Source organism: Meleagris gallopavo, chromosome 9, assembly GCF_905368555.1.
Source record: "Meleagris gallopavo chromosome 9, MGAL_WU_HG_1.1, whole genome shotgun sequence".
In the NCBI taxonomy this organism is placed as follows: Eukaryota; Metazoa; Chordata; class Aves; order Galliformes; family Phasianidae; genus Meleagris; species Meleagris gallopavo.
In genome coordinates, this window is record NC_139412.1 from 2338418 (window position 1) to 2362094 (window position 23677).

Sequence of the window (23677 nt, forward strand, 5' to 3'; positions counted from 1 at the left end):
CATGGCGCTACCGCGCTTCCGCCCCCTCTGGCTCCGCCCCGAGATGGAGCTTGGGGGCGTGGCTCCAGCATGACCCGCCCCCCTGGGAAGGCGATTGGAAGAGGCGGAGCAGAGGCCACGCCCCCTCCCGGTCCGGGCTGCAGCGGTGCCCGGCTCGGCAGTGCCGGCGGCCGGGACTGGACGGGGCGGGCGGGGCTGGACTGGACGGGACGGGTCGGAGCGGAGCGGGCGGGGCAGTGCCGGCAGCGGGCAGAGAACATCGGCAAGGCGGCGCTCGGCGCGGGCTCACCATGATCGTGTGTCCCCAGAGCGTGGAGCACCCCCGAGGAAGCCGGTGCCAGCGGCTGCCGGGGCAGGTAGGACCCGCCCCGCCGCTACCGGAGCCCCCACCGGACCCCGCGCTCGACTGTGCCCCGGTCCTGCCCGCAGCACCGGCCCTACCCGCAGCTCGGCCGCCGCCCCTCCCCGGGCCGAGCCATGCTCGCCGCCCGGCGCCGGGGCTCGGGGCCGGCGCTGTCCCGCAGCGGGGCCCGGTGCCGGTACCGGTATCGGTGCGGCGGCGCCGTCCCCTTTGTGCGGGATGCGGGAGGCGCCGTGCCTCCATCACTGCCAATCAAAGTTGTTTTTCTCTCTCCGCCTGCACTGCCCGCGCTGCGCACCGGGGGCGCTGCCGCCGCCGCTGCTCGCACAATGGGGCCCCGGTTACCGGCAGCCGGCACCGGGCACCGGCATTGCCCTCGAGCCCGAGACAGCGGGACAGGGGCTGCGGGAGGGCCGGCGTCAACAGCGGGGTCGCAGGGAGCCGGGAGCCGCCTCGGGGAGGGGTCGGGGGGAGCCCCGCGGCGGGGTCCTGTGCACCAGGAGTGGGGGAGGAGGCGGGTCCCGGCCCCGACGGCTGCCGTCGAGGGGCAGCGGCTGGAACCGGGCGCTGGGATGCCCGGAGGGAGGTCGGGGAGGGCTGGGGATGGCGAGGTGTGGCGGCACTTGGGTGTGAGCGGTGAGGCCGTGGGGATGCTGGGACATCCCCAGTGCTGGGGGGATGTGGGTGGGAGAGACTGTCAGGGTGGTGGGGCTGGATGGCAGCTCTATCCCCATGGCCCACGTGTGGGTATGGGGCTGTTTTTGGTCCTTCTGCACCCGGAGAGAAGAAGCCATCACGCCTGGTGGCCCTGGCACCAAGCTGGGGAGCCCATGCACAGCCAGGGCAGCTCGCTTCCAGCCTTTGCCCTTGGGACACAGAAGCTGGTGTTCCTCATCCCCTTCTGGTTTTCCTTTTTTTGCCCTCCTTTGCCCCAAACCAAAAACAAAGCTCCAGATAGCACCTGAGCAAAGCACTGACACCTGAGCAACTGCATTTTTCACCAGCAATGGCAAAAAATAGCCACAGCCGCATCCCGTGCTGCTCCTCCACGGGTGTGATGGACTGCAGCTAACCAGGCCTGACACGGCAGTGATGGGCTGGGCTCTGAGGGCATCCCCTCTATGGCTGCACAGGGACCCCCTGATCCCCTCCTGTGCTCCCACAGGTGGTGAAGATGTCCGGTGGCGAGCCCGAGCGCCCTCAGTTCCTCTTTGTGAAGGCTCTGGCGAGCCGGGGCCGGCTGGAGGCAGTGACCCAGCAGATGGGCTACCACCCGCGCTACCTCGACAGCTTCCTGAAGACGCAGCACTACCTGCTGCACATGGACGGCCCGCTGCCCTTTGACTGCCGCCATTACATCGCCATCATGGTGAGCCCATCCCGGCGGCCCTTGGATTGCTCTGCAGAAGCCAACAGGTGGGGGCGAGGTGGCCGCTCCCCATAGGGCTGACGTTTGGTTCTTGCAGGCGGCCGCGCGACACCACTGCCGGTACCTGGTGAACCTCCACGTGCTGCAGTTCCTGCGGGCGGGGGGGGATCCCCAGTGGCTGCGTGGTCTCGATTTCATCCCCCCCAAACTGCGCAACCTCAACGAGATCAACAAGATCCTGGCGCACAGGCCTTGGCTCATCACCAAGGAGCACATCGAGGTAGCGGGGATGCGCGGGTTGGGTGCGGATGGGGTGCCCACGCTCTGCCTGCCCGCCGTGCATCGTTGTCCCGTCTGTCCTGCAGAAGCTGCTGAAGATCAGTGAGTGGAGCTGGTCGCTGGCAGAGCTGGTGCACGCCGTCGTCCTCCTGGCGCACTGCCACGCGCTTGCCAGCTTCGTTTTCGGCTGTGGTTGTGAGCAGGAGGAGGGGCCGGGGGGCAGGGGCTCGCTGAAGCCCTCTTCACCTGGGAACCAGTGCTTCTGCGAGGCCGCCATGGGGAACGGCTGCGGGCAGGAGCTGCTGCGCATCAACCGCAAAAGGGTGAGCCCCTAGGGTGGGACTGCGAGGGTGGGGATGGCGTGGGAAGTGTCCCATCCTCACGGTGTGCCGTGCTCCCGTGCAGTCCCTGGACTCCTGCATGGAGCTGGACTCGCTGCGGGAGCGCGTTCAGAGGATCCACGTGGAGACTGAGGGCAGGGAGGAGACGAGGCCGCTGCCACCGGACCGCGAGGAAGGTGAGGGGGTGCGGGATGGGAGCATCGGGATGGGAGCATCACTGCCAGACGTGCCTGAGAACGGGGCAGCACCAACCATCTGTGGGCTCTCCCCACTCAGATACTGACGGGGAGGTCACCGGTGCAGCCAACCTCGCGTGCTATCTGCAGGACCCTGACTTTGGGTACCAGGACTTTGCGCGGCGCGACGAGGAGCAGACGCAGGTATTCAGAGTCCAGGTGAGGCTCCTGCACTCTCCTCCTGTCCAGGGAGTGGGTGGGTGCTCATGGGGTGCCTACGTGGCCCCAAAATGCCCAAGAAGGGCTCTGCCCCACTGCGGGACACATCAGAGGGCTGGGGGGGATGGTGACTGCTTACCTGTGCCCTCGAGGACCTCTACATGCCCCCTCTGGGCTGGGTGTGGGTTGGCACTGAGGTGGTGGTCAAAATCGTTCCCAAGCTGCTTGGTGAGGGATACTGTGACTTGTGGCAGAGCAAACCCTGTGAATTCTGCCACATCCTGAGGTCTTTGGCAGCCCTTCTTCGCGGGAACATGCCTCAAACTCTTTTCTGCAGTGGCAAAAGCCTCTTGCTGTGCTCAACAGGATTACTCCTGGGAAGACCATGGCTTTTCACTGGTGAACCGGCTCTACTCTGACATCGGGCATCTCCTGGATGAGAAGTTTCGCATGGTGGATGGTCTGCAGAGCAGTGCCATGGCCAAGCGGCAGGGCTGTGAACCCTCAGTCTTCAAGCGGGGCATCTGGAACTACATCCACTGCATGTTTGGCATCAGGTAACGACAGCAACCTCGTGGTCCAGGGGGAAAAAGCCAAGTCAATCCAGGTGGGAAGAGAGTGGGCTGCTCCTGCTGTGTGCCCAGATGTGTGGAGATGTGTCTTGTACATGGGCTTGGAAAAGACATAATGTTGCAGATCCACAGGCTGCCCAGGGAGCTGTGGTGCACCATCCCTGCTGGTGCCTACGGCTGGGCTGAATGGGGCCCTGGGCAGCCTGAGCTGGTGGGAGGCACCCAGCCCATGGCACGGGTGAGACTAGGTGGACTTTAAGGTCCCTTCCAACCCTACTGCTCTATGACTATGCATGGCTGCTGCAAGGTGCTGCACAGATGGGGCTTCAGTGCTCAGTGGCCAGTGTTATGTCCCTGTCCCATGGCTATGACGTGTCCCAAGTGGATCACAGGACAGGTGTGGTTGGGGCCAGGTGCTGGCTGTAACTGCCCCCTGCTCCCTGCAGGTACGATGACTATGACTATGCAGAAGTGAATCATCTATTGGAGCGAATGCTGAAAGTTTACATTAAAACGGTAACCTGCTACCCAGAGAAGACAAACCCAGAAATGTTTGACAGGTTCTGGAAGCAGTTCAAGCACAGCGAAAAGGTAGGACAGCCACTGTGCCTCTGAGAGGGGTTGAGCAAGAGCTGAAGGTTGGGATGCTCAAGGAGAAGAAACCTTTAAGCCACTGAAGGAGAGCAAGGGAAAAATGGAAACAGGCTGTTTGTAAGGAGTTGGGTGTAATGTGGTGTGGCACAGGGCCACCAGCAGCATGGGGAGCTGAGAGGTGGTGATCTCTTGGTGGGCAAGCCCTTGGTCTGGCTGTAACCCATAGCAGTGATGTGCTGATGCCCAGCTTGCTGGGAGCTGCCCAGGATACAGCTCTGACAACAGCCACAGGCTGCAGGACAGGAGGGGGAAAGGGCATCTGCTCGTGCTGGAAAACCTGGTAGCGTTTGTCCTTTGCCAAATGACTCCTTAATCTAGGTGGGTGCTTGATGCATGAGCCTCTCCTGCTTCTCCCCCAGGTCCATGTGAACCTGCTTATTCTGGAGGCCAGGATGCAGGCAGAGCTGCTGTATGCACTGCAGGCCATCACCCAGTACATGGTCTCGTAGGCGGTGGGAGCTGCGCTGCGGCAGGGCCGGGCAGCATCCTCTCTCCCTGGACTTGTGTGTGACCCGTCGTGCTGGGACAGATGGCGAGGGATGACTCCATTTAGTTTACTTGACTGTCTTGTTCCTTCTTCTTCTTTTTTTTTTTTTTTTTTTTCCCTTGTGGGGCACGCTGAGTGGCCCTGTTACGTGCAATTACCAAACTGTGAGGCAAGTCCGTGCTGCTGAGATGTTGGTGTGATGCTGAAGACTTGAACCTGTCCATGGAGGACCGCCAAAGACACAGGGGGGAGGGGTCAGGAGGGGACCAGGCTGTGTTGGAGGGTTAGGGCTAGCAGCAGTTCCACACCCCAGCCCTGTAGGAGCTTTGCTTCCCCCCCTGTTGACAGCCTCCATGGAGGCAACATCTTGCTTAGGAGCCAGGTGGGTGCACTGCAGTGCGCCAGGAAGGGGCTGCGCTGGGTCCCAGCACAGGGAGGGGATGCACTTGCTGCTGTGCCCGCGTCCTGCCATCCATGTCCATGTGCCAAACAAAACCCTGTGGGTCAGATTGGAGCCAACTCCAAACCATGAAGCTCTCGTGGGTGGGTGCCCTTGGCACTCCCTGAGCAGGGCGAGAGGGCCTCTGACAGCCTTCAGGCTCTGGAGGGTTGCACAGAGGACTTGTGGCCGTCTGCAGGGTTGTTAGTCCCGAACTCCACGCTGTTTCCCGTTGGTGGAGGTTCAAGAGAAATGAGGGAGGCTTTCTGAGTTAACACAGAGCTGGCATCTTCCTCTCACAGCGACAAGGGCTGGGGTCCTTCGTTCAGCCATTTGCTCTTAACAGCCCAGCTGAGCTAAGGGAAGCCCTAGCCATAAGCTGGGAGCTCCTGGGGCTGTCCCGGGTGAGCAGCACCGGCCCAGCCTGGCAGGAGCTTCCTGGCCCAGGGCTGCTCCATGCATGTGCACAGCCCAGAGCTGGGGGTGAGGGAACCTGGTTCCCTCTGGGCACAGGAAAGCAACTGCAGGAGGGGTTCAGGGCCCCCCATCATCAGCAGGAGTCTGAAGTGAGGGCAGCTGTAAGGTCAGCCCAGTGCACGCTGCTTCAGTCGACCTGTTTACTGCGTAAATGTACGGGGAGAAAACCTTGTGTATGGAAGCTAAAGAAAAAGCCTATTTTTGCTATAAATATATTATGTTTGACATGGATGCGTGTTTTCTTTCTGGCTGGGGGTGGTTGTACTGGGATGGTGCTGGTACCTGGATGGCTGTGCTGGGCAGGGCTGGGTGTGCTGCCCAAAGATGCTGTAACATCCCAGCTAAGCTTTGCAGTGGGGAATTCCAGCACCAGGGACTGCACCACTGGAGAAATGGTGACATCATCTATCAGGAAGGCATGCAGAACTCAAGCATCCATTAGGATGAAACATAGCAGGGCTGGACAACTAGCTCTGCTCTCCTTGGCAATGCTCAGATCAGCATAAAACCTATTAACAACCACTGGGAGGGAAAAAATGCTCTATGTCAAATTTGGAATTAATCCTCCTTGAACCAATCAACAACTGCAAAATCCATCCCGTGCATTTTTTTTCCCCAACTGCATCAAACACTGTGTGATTGCAGGAAGCCCCAAGAAGCATCCCAGGTACAGGTGTGGGAGTCGGTTCCCCTGAGGATCTCCTCCTAAAACTCAATATTTGGAGACAAGCTTAAGACTTGAAGCAGGAACCTTAAAATCCTTTTAAAAAGTTACTAGCAACCACCGATTTCACACTTTTTCAACAGTATTCTTTCCTCAGACCTTACTGAATACCAAGCTACCCCCACCTTTTAATACAAGTATCTGACCATAAACATCTTGTGTGACAGTGACATTAGAGTACACAAGGATAGAAGCTCATTGACATCCTAACGGACAGCATCTGCTGGATGGAGCAGCAACTCCACCTCTGTGCTCCTAGAACAGCCAGCACGACTGCTGGCACTCACAGTGGAATACAAGTGAACAGAGCCATTTGCACTCAGGTCAAGGAGGACAAGCTCTCAGCAGGTCAGCACAATTCCAGAACAGTCCTGCAGAAGTTACAGCTGCCCAGGGTCAGCTTCAGAGCTTGGCAGCACCACTGGCACCACAGAGATCTGCACTCCTGGGAGCACACTGCAGCTTTCACAGGGCAGGCACACAGACACCCCGGCACCAGGCTGCCCCGACAGCACGGGGAGGTGAAGGAAAGAAGCTGAGGGCAAGGAAATCAATAAATAATAAAAAAAACAATAAAAATGGGCCCCCATCAGCACACCAGAACAAACCGCATGAGACACAGAGTAGAGGATTACAGGTTTTTTATTTGTCAAACATTCCCCCCTAGTCTAGCACATTCTACAGTCTTGCTAGCACAGATGGTAACAAAGAGCCTGTAATGGTTCAGAAGTTACACTGCTACAGAGAGCAAACAAAAGCAGAGATTTATTATGTAAAAAAAAAAAAAAATAAAATAATTCTCATGAGAAATGGGTGAAAGTGTGCAGAGGGAGATGGGGTGGGAAAGGCATCCGCTCGTGGTGCCCATCCTATGTGCAGTGCCTGTGCTGGCAGTGCAGAAAGCTGTGCTGGAAACACCTCTTCCCCAAACCAGCCCCAGCACTCTGAAGAAGGCTGCTTCCAGCAGAACTGCCCTACCCTGCAGAGCCAGACTCTCCAGACACTTTGGGAGCACCAGCTGTGGCCATGCCCTCCTGCCTGGCACCACAAGGGTCCCTTTCTCGAGGGGTTATGAGCTGTAGTGATGAGTTACACACGCTACTGAGCTTCAGGCACCCGGAGTCACCTCCTGCTTGCTTTTCCCCACGTGAATCAGAACAAACTTTTCACCAGGCATGCAGCTGAGGCAAACCCTACACCATCCCTGTTCAGGTTCACGTCCCAAAATTGATATACAAGTGTTTTTTTGGACAACGGTCCAAACTTGCACGTTATTTTGGTGACCCCCCCTCTCCCCAGACACCCCCACCCACAGCACCAGACACAGGTTTCTCCCTCCTGGAGCAAGGCTAGCACTGCAGCATTTGAGTGTGACTATAAATAAGCACCTAAGTAAGAAAATGAACAAATCATGATCTATAGAAAAGCTTTCTAGGCATCTCCTTTGGAAAAGCTGATTAGTGCTACTTGCTTCTAGCATGAGCCTCAGTTATGAGCACAGCCGGGCTCCAGAATGCTCCCACTGCGTTCGTTCCTCTCGCTTAGCAGAATGACAGCACTGCTGCTTGTGAAGCAGCCCAGGCAGGGGGATGTCGTGGTTTTAGACACACCAGCTATGGAAATTAAGGGCTCTAAGCAGCTTTCAATAGCCCAAACTTTGACAGGGAGCTGGTAGTAGTGAAATACGCTCAAGTTATGAAGAAGTCTCAAGCAATTAGCTAAACTCAGGTGTAAATGAAAGCAATACACGTGCCTCCCAGCAGGCTCCATGGGCAGAACCCTTCAGGGCCCAGAGCACAGCGGCCTCACGTTGCGGAAGACAGCATTTGATCCTCTGGAGGTGAACGGAACTTGGTACGGTGAGGACAGGGAAGGTGTGCACAGCACGGCGGGGGGCTTCACGCCAGGAGCCCCCCAGGCACTTGTCAGGGAGCAGCAGTCCCCACAGCAGCGTCCCCTGCCCTCCTTCCCCAGCAGGCTCAGAGCTGCTCCCTAACCCCAGCCCGATCCCTCCTTACGGGAACAGCCCCCAAAAGTCCCTGCTGGTCATTGCTGCTGCCTCAGAACAACGACCCACCGAGATGCTGTGCTGCACTCAGCATCTGTCGGAAGCAAACACAAATCCCAGGGAAGTGCTGAGTGAGACCTCTCCTCCCAGCCTTCAGCAAGCGGTGGTTTAAGAACTTCAAAGTCCTTTATGTCCTATGAGGAAACATCCCAGGCTAGAAAAGCTTTATGAAGGGGAAGTTATTTGAGAAGGGGTTGGAGAACTCCCAAATTCTCAGCATCTCTGCCCTCCGTGACCGGGATCCAAACCGCCCTGCCACACATACCAACAAGCAGAGAATCTGCCCGAGCCCACAACATTGCATTCATTGCTCACTGAGCACCATCCTCAGCACCAGCACATGCTCTCCAGCTCCTTCAGCCCTTGCCAGCTGCTTTTGTGTTGAAGGGATGGAGAGCACCTGTTGCTAACAACGCCCTTCCTATTGCTTTGGGCTCTGTTTTCATGATACAGGCATTAGAGAGTCACACTGAGCAGCACTGGCTGTGCTGCTATCCTGTCCTTGATACACAGCTGTGAAGCAGCAGAACCACCCCTAAGCACGGCAGCCGTCAGCTCACTCTGCACATCATGGGACTTGTTTGCCCTGGGGGTCCAAGCAAACAAAGTGGCCTATTATCAGCCAGAAAACCCAAATCCCACCGGATCTATTAAGTGAATCAGCATAATGGCCAGTCATTATGTGCAATACATGCTGTATGTAGCATGAGGTGTTTGTGGAAAGGCTATCTGTCGATTTGAGTAATGAACTAACTGCAGTGAGAATATGCATCCCTGGCTCAAGACCTGGTATCCCAGCTTATGATCTGCCTCCTCAATGTTTCTGGTTTTGCTGCAGCAAGGTGTGGCCAGACATGCAGATGGTGGATTATTTTTAAGTGCATTGCCATGAGGTCTGCCACAGAGACTGCCTTCAAAGCAGAGGTTATCAGACTACACAGGGGCTCTGACGGCCGAGCATGCCGAGGATAAGGCTGTTGAAGACTCATTGGTGCAGGCAGGCAGACAAACCACTCCCAGTGTTCCAATCTCCACTCAAATGAAAACGAAATGAGGTCCATGACAACAGAGCAGACAAGCTGGCAAGACAACATGGCTCATGGCACTGCATGATGGAAACCAGAGCAGAAACCACCTCCTCCTTCAGCAAGGAGCCCAGAGGGGTTCTGCCAGACCCAGCCTACTGGAATACCCTAAAAGCACCACCATGTCTCACCAGGTCTTGCCACTGCCAGCACCAAATGGCAGCAGAAATGTGCCAAGTGAACTGGTCTCCTCTTTCCTGGCTTCTGTCCTGCAAGAACCAAGAGATGCGACAAGCTCTGACACAGCCCCAGGGAGGTGCTCCCCAGCAGCAGAAGAAACACCAGCAACAAATAAAAATCACAGAACCCAAGATGACAGCTACCAAACACACCAGCTAGTGCTCTCCATCGCTCTGCCTGGAAGCCAGCAGATGGAGCATGGCCAAGCCCACACCATCCCACAAATGGGAATCCCTGCAACGCAGCCCAGCTGCCGAAGGGACGAGGAGTGCAGTTACTGACTGGCATTCCCCAGCACAGTGGGAATGCTGGATCCAGGGGAGCACATGAGAAGCTGTGGCTGAATGCCATGCTGGTGCCTTCCACTTGCTTTAGTGGAGGCAGTTATTCCCCAGTTACACTGCAGTGCTCTTCCCACTTGTACTAACGACATCTTCAGCTTCTTGGCCCAAAATGCCTTAGGCCTGTCCCCTCCCACTCTGTAGTGTTATCTGCTATCAAGGGGACAGATGCAGCAAGTGTTGGTTTTTTTTATATCCAATAATCTCATTTTCAATTAAAATATATAATATATATTTAAAAAGGTTTAGAAAAGCTTCTATGTAATTTGCAGCTACTTTTACATATAGATTACAATAATGTACAACCCTTCCCCACGGCGGTTGGAAACTGTGGGGATCTGCCAACTCTCCCCTCAATCATATACATTATCCAACATCAAATATGTTTGTTCCTAATACAGCTTTGAAAAAGAAGTCTGTCACTGGCACCTCCTCAGAGGCTCCCGATACGCCTAACGGGGACACACTTAACATTGGCTTCATATTCACTGTAGAAAGTTCCCAGATTAGTAAAAAAATATTTCATCTATAGAAAATGCCCTTCTGAAAAGCAACCAGGGCTCTGTTAAGGCCACACCCAGGCTTTCCCCTTCTCTGCTGTAGCATGACAGATGAGAAACAAACCCCCAGATGATGTTTTCACGTCCCAGAAACAGCTATTGGCACCCGTGCCTATTTTACATCAGCCTGGTGTATTGGGAATGTGCTGAGAACAGCATAGGGACTTCTCTGAACATGCTTAGGATTCAACAGGGCACAGTTGGCACAGTGGAAAACTCAACACTGCTTCTCTCAGATGAATGAAGGAAGCCCCTAATGCCACAACCACAGCCCTTCGCTGCACAAAGATGACGGCTGATCCGGTGAGAAGGGCACAATGGAACCACCGACCCCAGCCCCATAACAGCACCCCTCTTCCCACCAGGCTTCCACCAGCACAATGCTTCCCATTCCTCAGCCAGTCCGTGGGAATCCAAGTGCACATCTGGTGGCTTTAATGAAAACGTCCAACTATTTCAAGGCAAGAGGGAAGCGAGCAGCCCTCCGCCAGCCCGAGGCACTGGGACACTCTGCCGTAGCAGAGAGAGGACAGCCATGGAGACATTCCTCCAGCAAACCCAACTCTTCACATGGGAAAACACTACTGCCCGCCACAGAGGCTTCTGGCCAAGGTTTCTCCCAGGGCTCCTCTCCGGACACACACAGCCCAGGGTTTCCCCAGAAGGTCCATGGCAGGGTCAGGTTTGTAGGAAGAGACGTGGCACATAACAGGATTCTTATTTTTAACCTCTTCCTGTTGCAGCCAGATGCAGTTTTGCCCCTTCTTCCCAGGTGGGCAGCCCCTTCTGCCCAAGGTGTGGCGTGCAGGGAAAGCAAATCCAACATGCTCCGTTCTTTTCTCTGCCAGGGGTGGGAAGCGAAGTCAGAACCCAATGTTCAAAACCTGAAGGACACTAGGGAGAAGAAAAAGAGTGAACACAGTTAGATCTCAGCTTCGGTGGCAATCCTGGATGCACAGATAAGGAGATGGTTACTATCAGTCAGCTCTGTGCTGCTCAAAGGATGCCCACTTACACTAGGGAACAAACACAGAGACCTTGATGGAGGAGTCAAGTAGAGGACACAACTGCTCAGCCCCAAACTCAGAGTACCATTGAGACAGAAAGACGAAACAAAAGCACAAAGGTCAGAAGTAAGCACTCCTCCTGCGAGCTGATGGCACCAAAGCTCCGTGAGATAAGCAGGTGTTAAGGACTGGGCTGCCACCAGAAGCACTGTGGGAAAGTAGCAAGGAAGAGCAGCCACGAATGTGAGTTGGGAGGGAAAAGACGAAGACCCTCCGCCTCATTCTGGCTGGACCCCGAGCAGCAAACAAGGCTTGGGAGAGATCTCAGCAGATTTAAGACTATCTGAGGCAGAATGAGAAGGTAAATGCAGGGCACCAAGTCTATCCCATTCAGCAATAGCGCCGGTGAGCACAAAATGAAACCTGTGGGAAGCTGAAGAAGCAGCAGGAGGGGATCAGCCCCCACAAGAAGAAAAGCAGCCAGAGCAACAGGCTCCAGGGAAACTGTGAGACAACACAGGGGGGTCAGTTAGCTATTAAATGTCTAATAGAACAAAATGCAGTGTTGGGACTGAAAGGAATTAAAGAACAGCATGGAAACACAGAGACTGGCCCAAGCTGGGCGAGGGATAAAGGGCTTTGCAGGCTACAGAGCAAATCCCAACTGAACGCGTGAAGATCGTTAACTAAGCTCTACCAGAAGAGCAGATGGATCTCACACCAAAATGGCACAGAAAGGCACGAGGCTGAGCAAGCACAAAGCCACCAACAGGGGACACCAGCATGAAGCACTGGAGGAGCACCTGCAGGCCAACCACTACTTCCAGATGTGGCCACGCTTCCTGCACAGCCTTCAGCCCACAAAGCACTCTGCACATCGAGCACCTTAACCACAGTTATCCATGCAGTCAGCAGCAGAAATGGCAGCATTTCCACGTTTCCCAGTCAAGGAAAGTGGTGGCATGCTTCCACTCTTCCTTGCAGGCCAGGAGGTACTCTGAGGGCTTTGCATCACTGCTGGGCAGAGGCAAGGGTTTGGTGTTGGATCTTTCATCTCCATGTAAAGGGGCCTAAGCAGAGCACTGAGGAGCTGTGGACACACTCATCAGTGCTTAACACAGCAGAAGGGGATAAAGTCATGTCTGCTCTGCGCATCGTGAGGAACAGTGACTGTTCCAAATCACAGGGCATGACCACCAGCACTCACTGACGAGCAGCTTTTGCTCAGCATTTCAGCCATACCCGACCCAAGGGGACACAGACCAGCCTGCAGACACTGCTTAGGAGGGCTCTAAGGTTAGCAGTCATCCACGGTAGTTTTCACCAGTGTGAACTTCACACGGCAATATGAAAGCCTGGCACACCAGAACAAGGTTACTCTGCTTTGATTAAACAACACACGCACTGAATGTATTGAACAAGAGCACAGCTGCTGCTAGGAGCCTCATCTTCTCCCTCTGCCCTCCATTGCAGCCATAGCTTCACCAGCACTAGTCCCTACCCTTTGATAAACATTTGGTCAGCTTCCCCTATTTTATACCCCTACAAAAAATAAAGCTGTGTGTGACATGCTGTATTCTGTTGACTATCCAGCCCAGCTAACGGATGCAGTCAGGACTGCAGGATATCTGCAGCATCCACGTTTCATAAACACTCCTGTGAACATTTCCTTCCATAAAGTGGATGCGCTCTCCAGATGTGATGCATGGCATACAGAACCACCAGAGCTCAGGACAAGGCCCCATGGAAACAGCGCTGAGGATGCACCAGCCTCTGCCACCAGCTTGCAAACTCTCTTCACACGGCTGAAGAGCTTTGAATCAAAACTGAGTTTCCATATTCCACCTGAAGTGCAGATGCCCAATTTAAGGCAAACACTGTAATTCAGCAGAGCACACTTAATGAGTGCACAAGGTTATAAAAAGCCCAGCAAGGAAACAGGGGAAAGGCATTCAACTGTGCTTAAAAAGTCAATATATAATGGTGTATCAATGTTTAAGCATCACAGGCCCAAAGGACAGCATTTCATTGCATCCAGTCCATAGTACTTGCCTGGAAGGCTTTACTGGTGCAGAACAGGGAAGTGTTCAGCCTGATATCTGACCTGCAGCATGAACAGCAGCAGCAATCAGCAGAGAACTCAGGCTGAAGGAACCTCCAGAGGTCACCCAGTCAAAACTCCTTGCTCAAAGCAAGACTGTCTTCAGGTTACTCACTTGCCTTGGAATGAGTATTAAGGTCAAGCACATGATAATTCTGCTCATCCTCCATCATTTTGAAGCTCAAGAGCTTCCCACAACTCAAGCAATATCTGCAGTTTGCCCTTCCATCTGCCCAGCATTATAAATTGAGCTTGCAACACCAACAAATCCCACATCTGTCTCCTCAGGATATACTCCTGGCAACTCTTCCACCTCCCAACCAGTACCCAGCCTGTGCCTCAGCCCATAAGGAAACTGCCCCTTTTCCATTAGTTAGGTGAGCTCCAAGTGTGAAACATGCCTACATCTCCGGTGTGACACCACTGACACATCCTTCCTCCTTCCATCCCCACTCACACCACACACTCCCATTTTCTCTTCCTCTTCCATTCTAATGGCTGCATAGGCTGACAAACAGGTAAACCAGACCTTACAGACACCATTTCCAGATAAGGGAAAGGCAGAAGGGCAGATAACCGAGAGCATCTGTGTCCTGCTACATGCAGGCAAAGCAGACAATCATGAAACAGATAGGCTTTGCATACTAGAAAACATTGCAAGCATAATTACAACCTGGATAGAAACAGAGCGTGTGCCTGCTCAGTTCAACAGCTCTGAATGTACCATTTTCATGTAAGCAGAATACGTTCTCATGTCAAATTCAGAGCTAAAAGCATCAAATGGAAAAGACCAACCGCCTGTAGAACAGACATCTTTGCTAATGAGAGACAGCAAGAATTTCATTCAGTTTGCTGCTCTACTTCATTAAGAAACTTACTACCTGGTCAAGTTAAATCCACTCTCCTTCACAGTCTTTCCCCTTCTAATAGGGAATGCAGCTCTACCAGAGCTTTGTCCTGAAAGAGAACTCTCTCTTCCAAAGACTTCTCTTCCACTACTGACAGTGGGGCACAGGAAGCTTCCCAGACAGGGCTGATGCTGTTACAACAGAGCCGTGGTACTCTACATGGCACCGCTTACCTTTTGTGCTCCTGAAGTTAACTTGGTACCCAGGTGTGGCTGGAAGCCTGTGAGCTGCTGGGATAGCTGGGAGTAGACGGAACAGGTTCAAAATTAAAATCCAGTCCTTCTCCATCCATGAGTTCACTGTTGATTATGTAATCCATATCACATTCAAGATTCTCCATGTACATGTCAATGTCCAGGTCAATGGGCAGCCTGTCCTGGTTCAAGCCCAGAGGAGCAGGGCCAGCAGAAGAAAGCAGTGGAGGACTGCCCAGCTGCACCGACTGGGCAGCTGTTGCAGAAACTGGAGTCTTCAAACTGTTAATGCTGGCAGTGTTTTGAGGAGATGCTACTATAGGAAGCGTTGATGGCAAAACACTGGCACCAACTGGTTCTGCCTGCTGCTCTGCAGGCTTTCCTCGCACGTTGCCTGAGCTCATCTTACTCTGAGTGGATTGTCCACCTAGAAGCAGAAGAGTTCGGCTGCTCATCCTGCCACCAGTCTGCGGGAGAACTGGATCCACCTGAGTCATCAGCACATCCCTTGGAGGCGGAGAGCCGGGTGTCAGAAGAGCTTCCAAGGTCTGCGGGCCGGAGAAATGGCTGACAGAACTCTGCAGAGACATTTCAACAGGGTTAAACAGGGAATTGCCAAACGTAGTGGTCTGACCAGCCGCATTTGGGCTCCTCAAGGAAAAGCTGGAATCTCTCTGGATCTGACCACTGGAGGCGGATTGCTGAGTAGACAGCACAGATGAGCTGGGAGACATCAAATTCAACCCATCGATGAGCTCAAGCTCCTCCGTCACGGTTGGTGGAACGTTGCTGGACGCACTGGAGTACACCATAGACGGGAGAAGCTCTTCGTCGTGGAGGTCATCCTGCTCGGTGAGGATTGGAGAAAGCCTGGCACTGATGGTGCTTGCATTGGAACTGGTTCGAGGCCTGAAAGTGTTCCACACGTCAGAGTCCTCGTTGCTTCTCGAGGATGGGCTCCCAGGCCACTTTGGGAACTGGGAGCCAGGGCTGTCAGCAGTGGCTTCTGGTGCAGACTGGAGAGGGGGCTTCTTTTTGGATGCTTTACTTCTGACTTTAGCGAGTTTGCTGCTGTTGTCCATAGATGCAGCTCTTCTTCTTGGTGCTTTTCCACTTTTACCACCTTCAGGATTGAGCATCCACCAGGAACTCTTCCCCGTGGCTTCATTATGAACTTTAATGAACTTGCTGTGCAGAGACAGGTTATGCCTAATAGAGTTCTGAAAAGAAAACAAAAAAAAATACAAGATGTGAGGACTGCTTACACCACACCTCTCAATTAGAAATCTCACAGTGTATTCAAACAGCATCCAGAGAAGAAAGGCATAGCAAAGTGCTACTTGTCTAAAGCCTGCTATTTCTGCTTGAACATGCTTGACAGCACCAGCAAGAAGTGCAGTGCCTCACTGCAGCACCAGGTGTGAAACCACCACAGTACTGACACAACACTCCCAATTCCATTTACCCGTCACCTTTTTCACCTCCAATACAAACAAGAGAGAATCTGTGGAGCAGGAGTCCTGCTAAGGCTGGAGGCTGCCAGCCTCACTCTGCAAGGATGCAGTACGCGGTGTGCTTCTAATGGGGTAAGATGTTCAAGCTGATAATGCACTCCCACACGGTACATGCCAGTTTTAGCCTCTCCCATCTTCCCATTTGGCAAAGCATGCATTCCTCGTCCCTCCCAACACCCTTCATGTGGTTGAGCTTTGCTAGAAACTGCCAGCTAAAATGGCTGCACATTGATGTCAAAGCAAATTTTCATCCTGCAACTGTGCTGATAAACCTCCCTGTGCTTTAGGATCAGCAGGCTGTTTGGGCAGACCCTCCATGAGTCTCCCCAAAGCCTGTGCTGGGCACTTAATTAGTTCAGATGGGCAAATTGCACATAATTAAAAGCTGCTTTATCAGTAGCACAACAGTGGACCAAGGCAACGCCTGTGTCATACAAGCTAAAAGGCTCAGAGCAGCCTTCAGTTTTCACGCACAACATCACCGCTCTGAACCAACTGTGCTTTTATCATCCTTTTCCACTGCTTCTAAGCACAGCTCTTCCTGCCTGCTGGCTTTCCCTCTCCCCACCCTTTCCTCTCATCTGAGTCCTTACCATGCTCATTTTGTCCACCTCAAACATACTGTCCTAAAGCAGAGAATCTGCAGATAAACACCATGGGCACAGTGGAAAGTTTAGTGCAGATGGAAGGAGATGTGCAAATGGTTCTGTGTCAGCTCTTATTTCAATCATTGGCTGTTGAGGATTTGGAGAAAAACATTCCCAAAGGACACACAAGCTCTTACTCTCACTTTCATTCTTCTCCACGTCCAGAACACCAATCAGAGTGGTACCATCTCCTGGGAAGCTGTTGCCCTCATTTCCAAAGCACTGCCCCACTCCCCAAGTGACCACGCTTGCTATGCATGCTCCTACAGCAAGAACCTCCCAGATCTTCACTCATCCCCCTGACATTAACTTGTGAGTTGCTGTAGACACACCAATGCAGTCTGCAGGACTGGGCAAGTGTTCCTGCATTGCTACAAGAGATCCGTGAGCAACAAAACCTGAAGAAAAATAACATCACTTTCCACATCCTAATAACATCACTTTCCACATCCTAATAACATCACTTTCCACATCCTAAGTTTTAGTACCAAATTTTCTGGCTGAACAGCAGCTTGAAAGAAGACATCTTGAGATAGCTATTTTGGGAAGCCTGAAACCCTTGCACAAAAGGTAGCAAAGGGCTCACAAACATCCCTGCTAAGCAGCCACGATGGTCAGTGGCCACAGACACAGATGGAGGCTGCACTGCTCCATCTCCCTCCGCACAGCACACGGCTCTCAGGCTCCTCTTTCAGCTGTGCTTTGCTTTTGGGCTATCTCCACGCTAACAGAAGTACAGAACAGAACAGATGTGTGGTCAGGGGTGCGCTGGGCTGGCTGTGTATCATGCAAGCAGCAAACTCAGCCATGGGGATGAGAGGAGCCCCTGCCCTGGCAGCTTCCACGCCGTGTGCTCCCCAGCATGAGGATGCAGCTGTCAGAGTGACGCAGGTCTGACACACGGAGGGCACCCTCAAATCTCACTGAGAAAGCGAGCGGAAAATTCACCATAAATAACCGCAGAACTCCAAGTGAAACCTGGCAGGAGAGGAAATGACAGAATTCAGTCCCCTAGGCAACCCTGACGTATTTCCTTTCTCGACGTTAAGCAACTTGAACTAAAAGCAGAGCTGCAATTAACTTCAGAGATGCTGCAGAGCAGTCTGGGTGCTCTGCAATGCTGATACTGGGTGCCAACACGGGCTGTGGGTCTGCAGTGCCTGCAGTGCCTCCAGGCAGAGCACAGCCTGAGTGTGGGGATGGGGACAGGATGGTGCCAAAGCCATGGGAACCTCTTCGGCAATGAGCTGGGGAATGGGCGACTGCATCTCATAGAGAATCTTATGGAGAACAGCTGTGTGTTGCAGTGAAAAAAAGCCCCCACTGGGGTCTCTGATCCCTTTTGGATCGGAGTTGATGCCTTTAAACCACATTCAGACTAGAAGGAAATTAATGACAGCTATTACACAGATTAAAGCTTGGCCAGAAACATTTACTTAAACAATCAGTGATTCCCCAGGCCCCAACCACTCCATGTCTGGGGCAGCATACACACACCAACAGCCACAGCTGCGTGCCTAACAGCACGCAAACCACCTCCTCGTTCCCCAGCAGTTATTACTACACTGAATCTTCTCAGTTGATAACATCTCCTGGCTCTACATAAAGGAAAGGAGCGATCCGTGCCGCCACGCAGCAGCACAGTGCAGAGCCCCGTTTGGTCTGCAGGCAAAGCATCACCCACCAGGTGGTGCCTAAGGCCATCAGCTCTCCCCAGCGGCCTTCCAGACAGCGCATCACATCCCACCCGCAGCACACAGCTGCTTCCTACAGAAGCCAGCGATGGCCCTTCCAAGGCACTGCATGGCTTCAAGGGTAGGCTGGGGTTGTTGCCCATCCCACTGCCCACGTTTGCCTGGGTTTTCAGGCAATGCTCCATCAGCACCGCAGCCATTTCTCTGACAAAGTCTCAAAAGTTGCTACCACAAATCCCAGAGGAAGCCTCAGCAAAAAAAAAAAAAAAAAAAAAAAAAAAAAAGTCTCTCTGAAGAATCGGGGACAGAACAAAAAGAAAAACAAGACGTGCAATCCCTGCACTGCATTCTCACTGCCTCGCGGGCACACAAAGAACACGGTCACATCCAGCACAGGGCCATGTTCCAAAGCCAGGCCTGTAATTGCACTGAATTATAATTTGCCACGGCATTCTTCAGAGGCTGCACGAGGGAGGACGCCCCGCCTCCCACATTTGTCAGTGCCTGTCTCAGCACTCACCCCGTCACTTGGCTCCCAAGGCTTTGGGAAAAGGCTTCATGGCAGAGATTTTGCAAAGCTGTGCTCCAGCAAGTAAACAACTGCTCCAGAGCTGAGCCGTGTCCCTGCAGCCGCCCTCCAGCACGGGTGCAGGCCTCAGCCTCGCAGACAGAAAGCTGCTGCTTAGGAGGGACGTTTTCCCCTCTCTGCAATCTTTCTGAGCTCAGAAGGAGGAAATCCTAGCTCTCTAAAAGAGGGAAACCGTGACACTTTAGATGTTGAACATGGCAGGCAGGCAGACACAGCAAAAGCTATTTGGGATTAGATAGAGCAGGAGGAACTTGTTGGAACAAGCCATGCCAGCATCCCAGGAGCTTCTGCCTTTCAGGGCTGCCTGATAGATGAAGCTGTGCTGCAAAATTCATCTCCCAGCAATGCAGCTTTGCCAAACGGACAGGGAGCAGCAAAAGCTCCCAAGGGTTGGAGCACACTGCATGGGGCAGAGGGAATGCTGCCAAAAGGAGAACTCTCCCCTTCTTGGACCAGAACAACTGCACCCTGGGAAGGAAAAACAAGAATCACCCACAGAACTTAAAAAGAACCCCCACAAATCTAATGCAGCATGGCTCTGTTGTACCTCTGTAGGTTACTCTGTTCTGGTTTCTGTTAAATTTAGTTAGGTGCCAATGACGACAGCGACAACATCAGCAATCAAAGCGATGTAGAATGCACACCTCTTCATTTTCACTGACAGAACGCCTGAGGGAGATTAACACCACCTCTGCCTCCCTCTCTGCACAGCCAGCAGCTGTGGGCAGTGGGCAGCCAGGCTCCATGCTGAGCCCTCCCCACATACAGATGTGCACTGGACTGAAGCTCGTGCAGAACAGCACCTTGCTCAGAGCTAAAATGCTGAGCTTCAGTTTTACATTTCCTTTTGCTTTACGGCTTTTGGGCACGCAGCCAATTGTGCCTCAGCAGGCAACAACAGGGAAATACTCCGAAGGGCTTCACAACCTGTCAACGATTCTACGACTGCTCTCTGTACATCTGCCTACAGAAAAAGTGAAACTGGCTGGGCAGCAGTCAGTGAGCCAATGAATGATGAACAGCTCACCTCCAGCAAAACAAGCACGCGCTTAATTGGAACTGAATTGGAACTCATTTGCAAGGTGTGAGGATAACCTGCAGAACCTCCCAGCCAGGGCTGCTTTTGCTTTCTGGCTGCTGCTCTTCTATGGAGGACTTTCAAAGCTGCTGTCACAGCTGTAGCAGTCAGAGAAGTCCCTCCTCCTTGTGATCTGCAGTGCAGCCACTGGAATTGTTGCACCATGCACACACACATCTGAATGGAAGCAAACACAGAGTGCCAGAACACAGCGTGGCACTTCAGCCTCCTGCAACCACTGCTATGCTGCAGAACCGTTTGTCCTTTCCTTTCCACTGCACACATAGGAAAAGGCTGATCTTCCCTACGCTGAAGTGATGTGGAAGAGGCCAGCTTCAAGTTCCTTCTGCTCCTACAGAAGAGAAGACAGGGGGTTTGGTAGAACGTTACAAGCCTGGCTTTGGAACGTGGCCCTGCGCTGGACGGGACCACATTCTTTGTGCCCATCACTGTGCTGAATCTGCTTATAGTCGCAGACACACAAAGTGCAACAGGAGCACACAGGGACAGCTGCAGAGGGGTTTGTGTCCTCTTGCTGAGCAAGGCACAGCTCGGCCCAAAGCCCCCACGCCCCCCATCCTACAGGCAGAGAGCCGGAAGCAATGATCCTCTTATCCTGGAGCAGCTTGCAGAGCCCACGAGAGGATTACAGCGGCTGCAGGCACACCCCTGCGCCAACACTTCTCCCCCCAGCCCGGTTAATTCTTAACCCCAGCTGAATTACATTAGGGAGCAGACAGACTGCACACCCAGCAGGTCTGGCCCCTCACACAGTTCAGGAACAGCAAACAGCACCTTCCTGAGAACTGAGTTTTCCTGAATTCAGAGGTCACACCCTCACAGACCGTAACAGCTGTGTTTCCCTCCATTGTGTGCTGGGGTAAAGCAGCTGCAAAGCCATTCTGAAGCAACAAAGACTTCACAGGTTTTATATTAACTAGAGCAGATGTGTATAATGCTCTAAACACATTCACTTCTTTAACTTCCCATCTAAAATTCTCTATTAGAACTACACAACGCGATACATTACCAGTGTGTCTGGTAGGACAGCAGGAACATCACAGCTCAGGGGGCTGAAGGCATCTTAGCATCCCAGCAGCACTGGGCAGCAGCTCCACCTTTGGTTCCCTTATCCAAACTCACTCAGTTCAACACTGAAAAAGCTGCCCAGAAGAGTCCTTAACTTGAGCAAAAAGAACTGGAGCTCCCCACACATCTCTGTGGCAGTCTGGATGGGATGAAGCAGCCCTCAGGCTGCAGGGCTACAAAGGAACTTCATCACGAGGAAAAAATCATTGCAGAACAGCGACAGAGCACAGGTTGCTTTCCCCTGTGCACAGATCCCCATTTCCATCTTTCTGAACGTTAAATCTGACTACATTTCCTAAACACGATACGTAAGGCCAACAGTCCCTTTGCACATTCATATAAGAGGACAGCCATGCTTTACCAAGCTTCATGCCCACTTACTGCAGCGCCCAGCTGGGCACGATGCTTCAGCTTCCCCACAACATCCTGGGATACATTTAATAAGACAGAACTTCAGATTCAGGCTCTGCTGCCAAACAGATGCAGACACATTCCTGAAGAGAACAGACACCGTTCCAGGAACTGTTTGTCAGAAGAACACGAGTCTGTGCAACAGTAGGAGCAGCACAACGTGCACAGCCCGAGGTGGGAGAACCCTCTGCCATGAGCCTCCCAAACCTACTGAAAAGAACAACCGTGTCCTGCCTCAAACTGAAGCTTAATGATGGTTCAACCTGCACAAAGAAGAGATTTAACACGAAGAAATACGCACGGATACTCAAATTTAGCTAAACTACGCTTAGCTGTCAAAAAGTGTGAGAAATACAGTGTGAAAAAGTTCTGTGTCAATCCATGCCAACCTGGGCTGAGACAGCTGCACCTCTCCCACCACTCCTGCCCTCTCTCCAGCCAACAGGACTCCCACAGCTGCTCAGTGAGCTCAGTGAGCCCCTTCAGAGCTGCGCCAGCTGCAGGCATCCCCACCAACACCGTTAGAAGCAAAGCTGACTCTCAGCGCTGACCGGGTGCTCAGTCACACAGGAGAGGAACGCAGAGCCGGAGTTGTGGAAGCCCCAAACCCACCGGCTCACGTTGCAGCTCAGGCTGCAAACAGGAGCACAGCATCACTGCGGTGCTGCCCCTTCAGCCCCCACTCCTGGGGCAGCTGCTGTGAGGTACATATGCATGCAGCTCATGGGGCTGTTTCACAGCCCAGCTCTCACATCACCCCTTCTCTTTGCTGGAGCCCACCTGACCGAGCAGCATATGCACTGCAGCTGCCAACCTCAGAGGATGGAAGCGGAGCCGGGTCTTTAACTGAATGCAGAACCTGCCCATGCACAGAGCAGTAGGAGAGGGCAGATAGGAAGATGTTTGCAGCTCTGAGGTGCGTTTTCCCTATGCCAAACTCCAGCAGAGGTCCTCAGTCCCCGCAAAGCGACTTTCAGACAGAGCACGCTTTTAAAGGAGGTCCTTAACGCCAAGAATGCCTGCTATGAAACTGTTATTTACACGGAGCCCTGCGCACCGGGGCGACAAAGAACTGCGGCCTCGAGTTAAAAAACCCTTCAGCCGATGCCTCAGCAGCTCCTCGACGGCCTCTGCGGCAGCTCTGTTCCTTCCAGCACAGCCCAGAGGACACGAGGAGCGAGCGCAACGAGGCACAGCGCCGGGCCGCGATACCGGCACGGAGCGGGACGAGGAGCAACAGGTGAACGCGGCCGCGAACGGCCCCGCGGGGAGAGCGAACAGAAGGAGCGTCTCGAAGCGACCCCGCGGCCCCGGGCCCCGCGCACCTTCCATCCGGCGGAGCTGTTGCTGTCCCCCTTGTCCTTGAAGTAGGGTACGGATCGGACCATCCACTCGTAGATCTGCGCCAGCGTCAGCCGCTTCTCGGGCGCGCTCTCGATGGCCTGGCTGATCAGCTCGGCGTACGACTGGTTGCCCCACGCGTTCCGCCGGGAGCCGCCCTTCCGCGCCGCCGCCGCCGCTCCGCCGCCGCCTCCGGCCCGCGCCCCCTCGGTCCGCCCGGGCCCCGCCGCCGCCGCCGCCGCTCCACCCGCGCCCTCCTCCGCCGCCGCGCCCGTTCCGCCCGCTTCGGCCGCGCCCGCGGGCAGCTCGGGCCGCGGTAAGGGCCAGGTGCAGGAGCGCGGCCGGCTCTGCGGCTCGAAGTCCGGGTCGATGTCCGGCGGTGCCGCCGCCGCGCCGCCCGCCTCCGCCATGAGCCCCGCTCAGCGCCGCCGCACCGCGCCCCGCCGGGCCTGACGCGCTCCGCGGCGGCGCATGGGCTCGGCCCGCGGCCCCTTTGTCAACCCCGAACCCTCCGCCGCCGCCGCGCCGCTCTGTTTACCAGGGAGCAGCACCGCGCGGTGCGCGTGCGCGCGAGGGGCACCCTGGGAAATGTAGTCCTGGCGGGACAGCGGCGCGTGGCCGAGGGCGGGCGGCGGACTACAACTCCGGGCGAGTACCGCGCCGGAGGGGCGGAGAGACGGAGGCGTGGCTCCGACGAGAGAGCGTGGCAGGCGGTGCGGCCGCGTGCCTACAGCTCCCAGCGGGCGCCGCGGCGGCCGCGCTTACATAACCG

At 54.2% G+C, this 23677-nt stretch overlaps 2 protein-coding genes across 2 annotated transcripts; one reads left to right on the forward strand and one right to left on the reverse strand.

Moving 5' to 3' along the window:
• The first annotated feature begins 114 nt into the window (after nucleotides 1–114).
• Nucleotides 115–5599, forward strand: LOC104912103 (sestrin-3-like). Its single transcript, XM_085230697.1, has 9 exons — nucleotides 115–356; nucleotides 1527–1730; nucleotides 1828–2010; nucleotides 2096–2332; nucleotides 2415–2526; nucleotides 2627–2745; nucleotides 3112–3302; nucleotides 3764–3908; nucleotides 4331–5599. The coding sequence occupies exons 1-9, from the start codon at nucleotides 291–293 to the stop codon at nucleotides 4418–4420; spliced, it is 1347 nt and encodes a 448-aa protein (XP_085086823.1). The 5' UTR covers nucleotides 115–290; the 3' UTR covers nucleotides 4421–5599.
• Nucleotides 5600–6722: 1123 nt separating this feature from the next.
• On the reverse strand, nucleotides 6723–23521 carry FOXO4 (forkhead box O4). Its single transcript, XM_010715131.3, has 3 exons — nucleotides 22890–23521; nucleotides 14522–15762; nucleotides 6723–11226 (listed from the first exon to the last, which is right to left on the reverse strand). The coding sequence occupies exons 1-2, from the start codon at nucleotides 23313–23315 to the stop codon at nucleotides 14539–14541; spliced, it is 1650 nt and encodes a 549-aa protein (XP_010713433.2). The 5' UTR covers nucleotides 23316–23521; the 3' UTR covers nucleotides 6723–11226; nucleotides 14522–14538.
• Between the last annotated feature and the right edge of the window lie 156 nt (nucleotides 23522–23677).

What these genes read in the sequence shown, in the direction of transcription:
- LOC104912103 (XM_085230697.1), top strand. Translation starts at nt 291, where the DNA reads ATGATCGTGTGTCCCCAGAGCGTGGAGCACCCCCGAGGAAGCCGGTGC. An exon ending in GCCATTACATCGCCATCATG is followed by an intron (nt 1,731 to 1,827) that starts GTGAGCCCATCC and finishes TGGTTCTTGCAG; the next exon opens with GCGGCCGCGCGACACCACTG. An exon ending in GCCACCGGACCGCGAGGAAG is followed by an intron (nt 2,527 to 2,626) that starts GTGAGGGGGTGC and finishes CTCCCCACTCAG; the next exon opens with ATACTGACGGGGAGGTCACC.
- FOXO4 (XM_010715131.3), bottom strand. Translation starts at nt 23,315, where the DNA reads ATGGCGGAGGCGGGCGGCGCGGCGGCGGCACCGCCGGACATCGACCCG. An exon ending in ACAGCTCCGCCGGATGGAAG is followed by an intron (nt 15,763 to 22,889) that starts GTGCGCGGGGCC and finishes TTTTCTTTTCAG; the next exon opens with AACTCTATTAGGCATAACCT.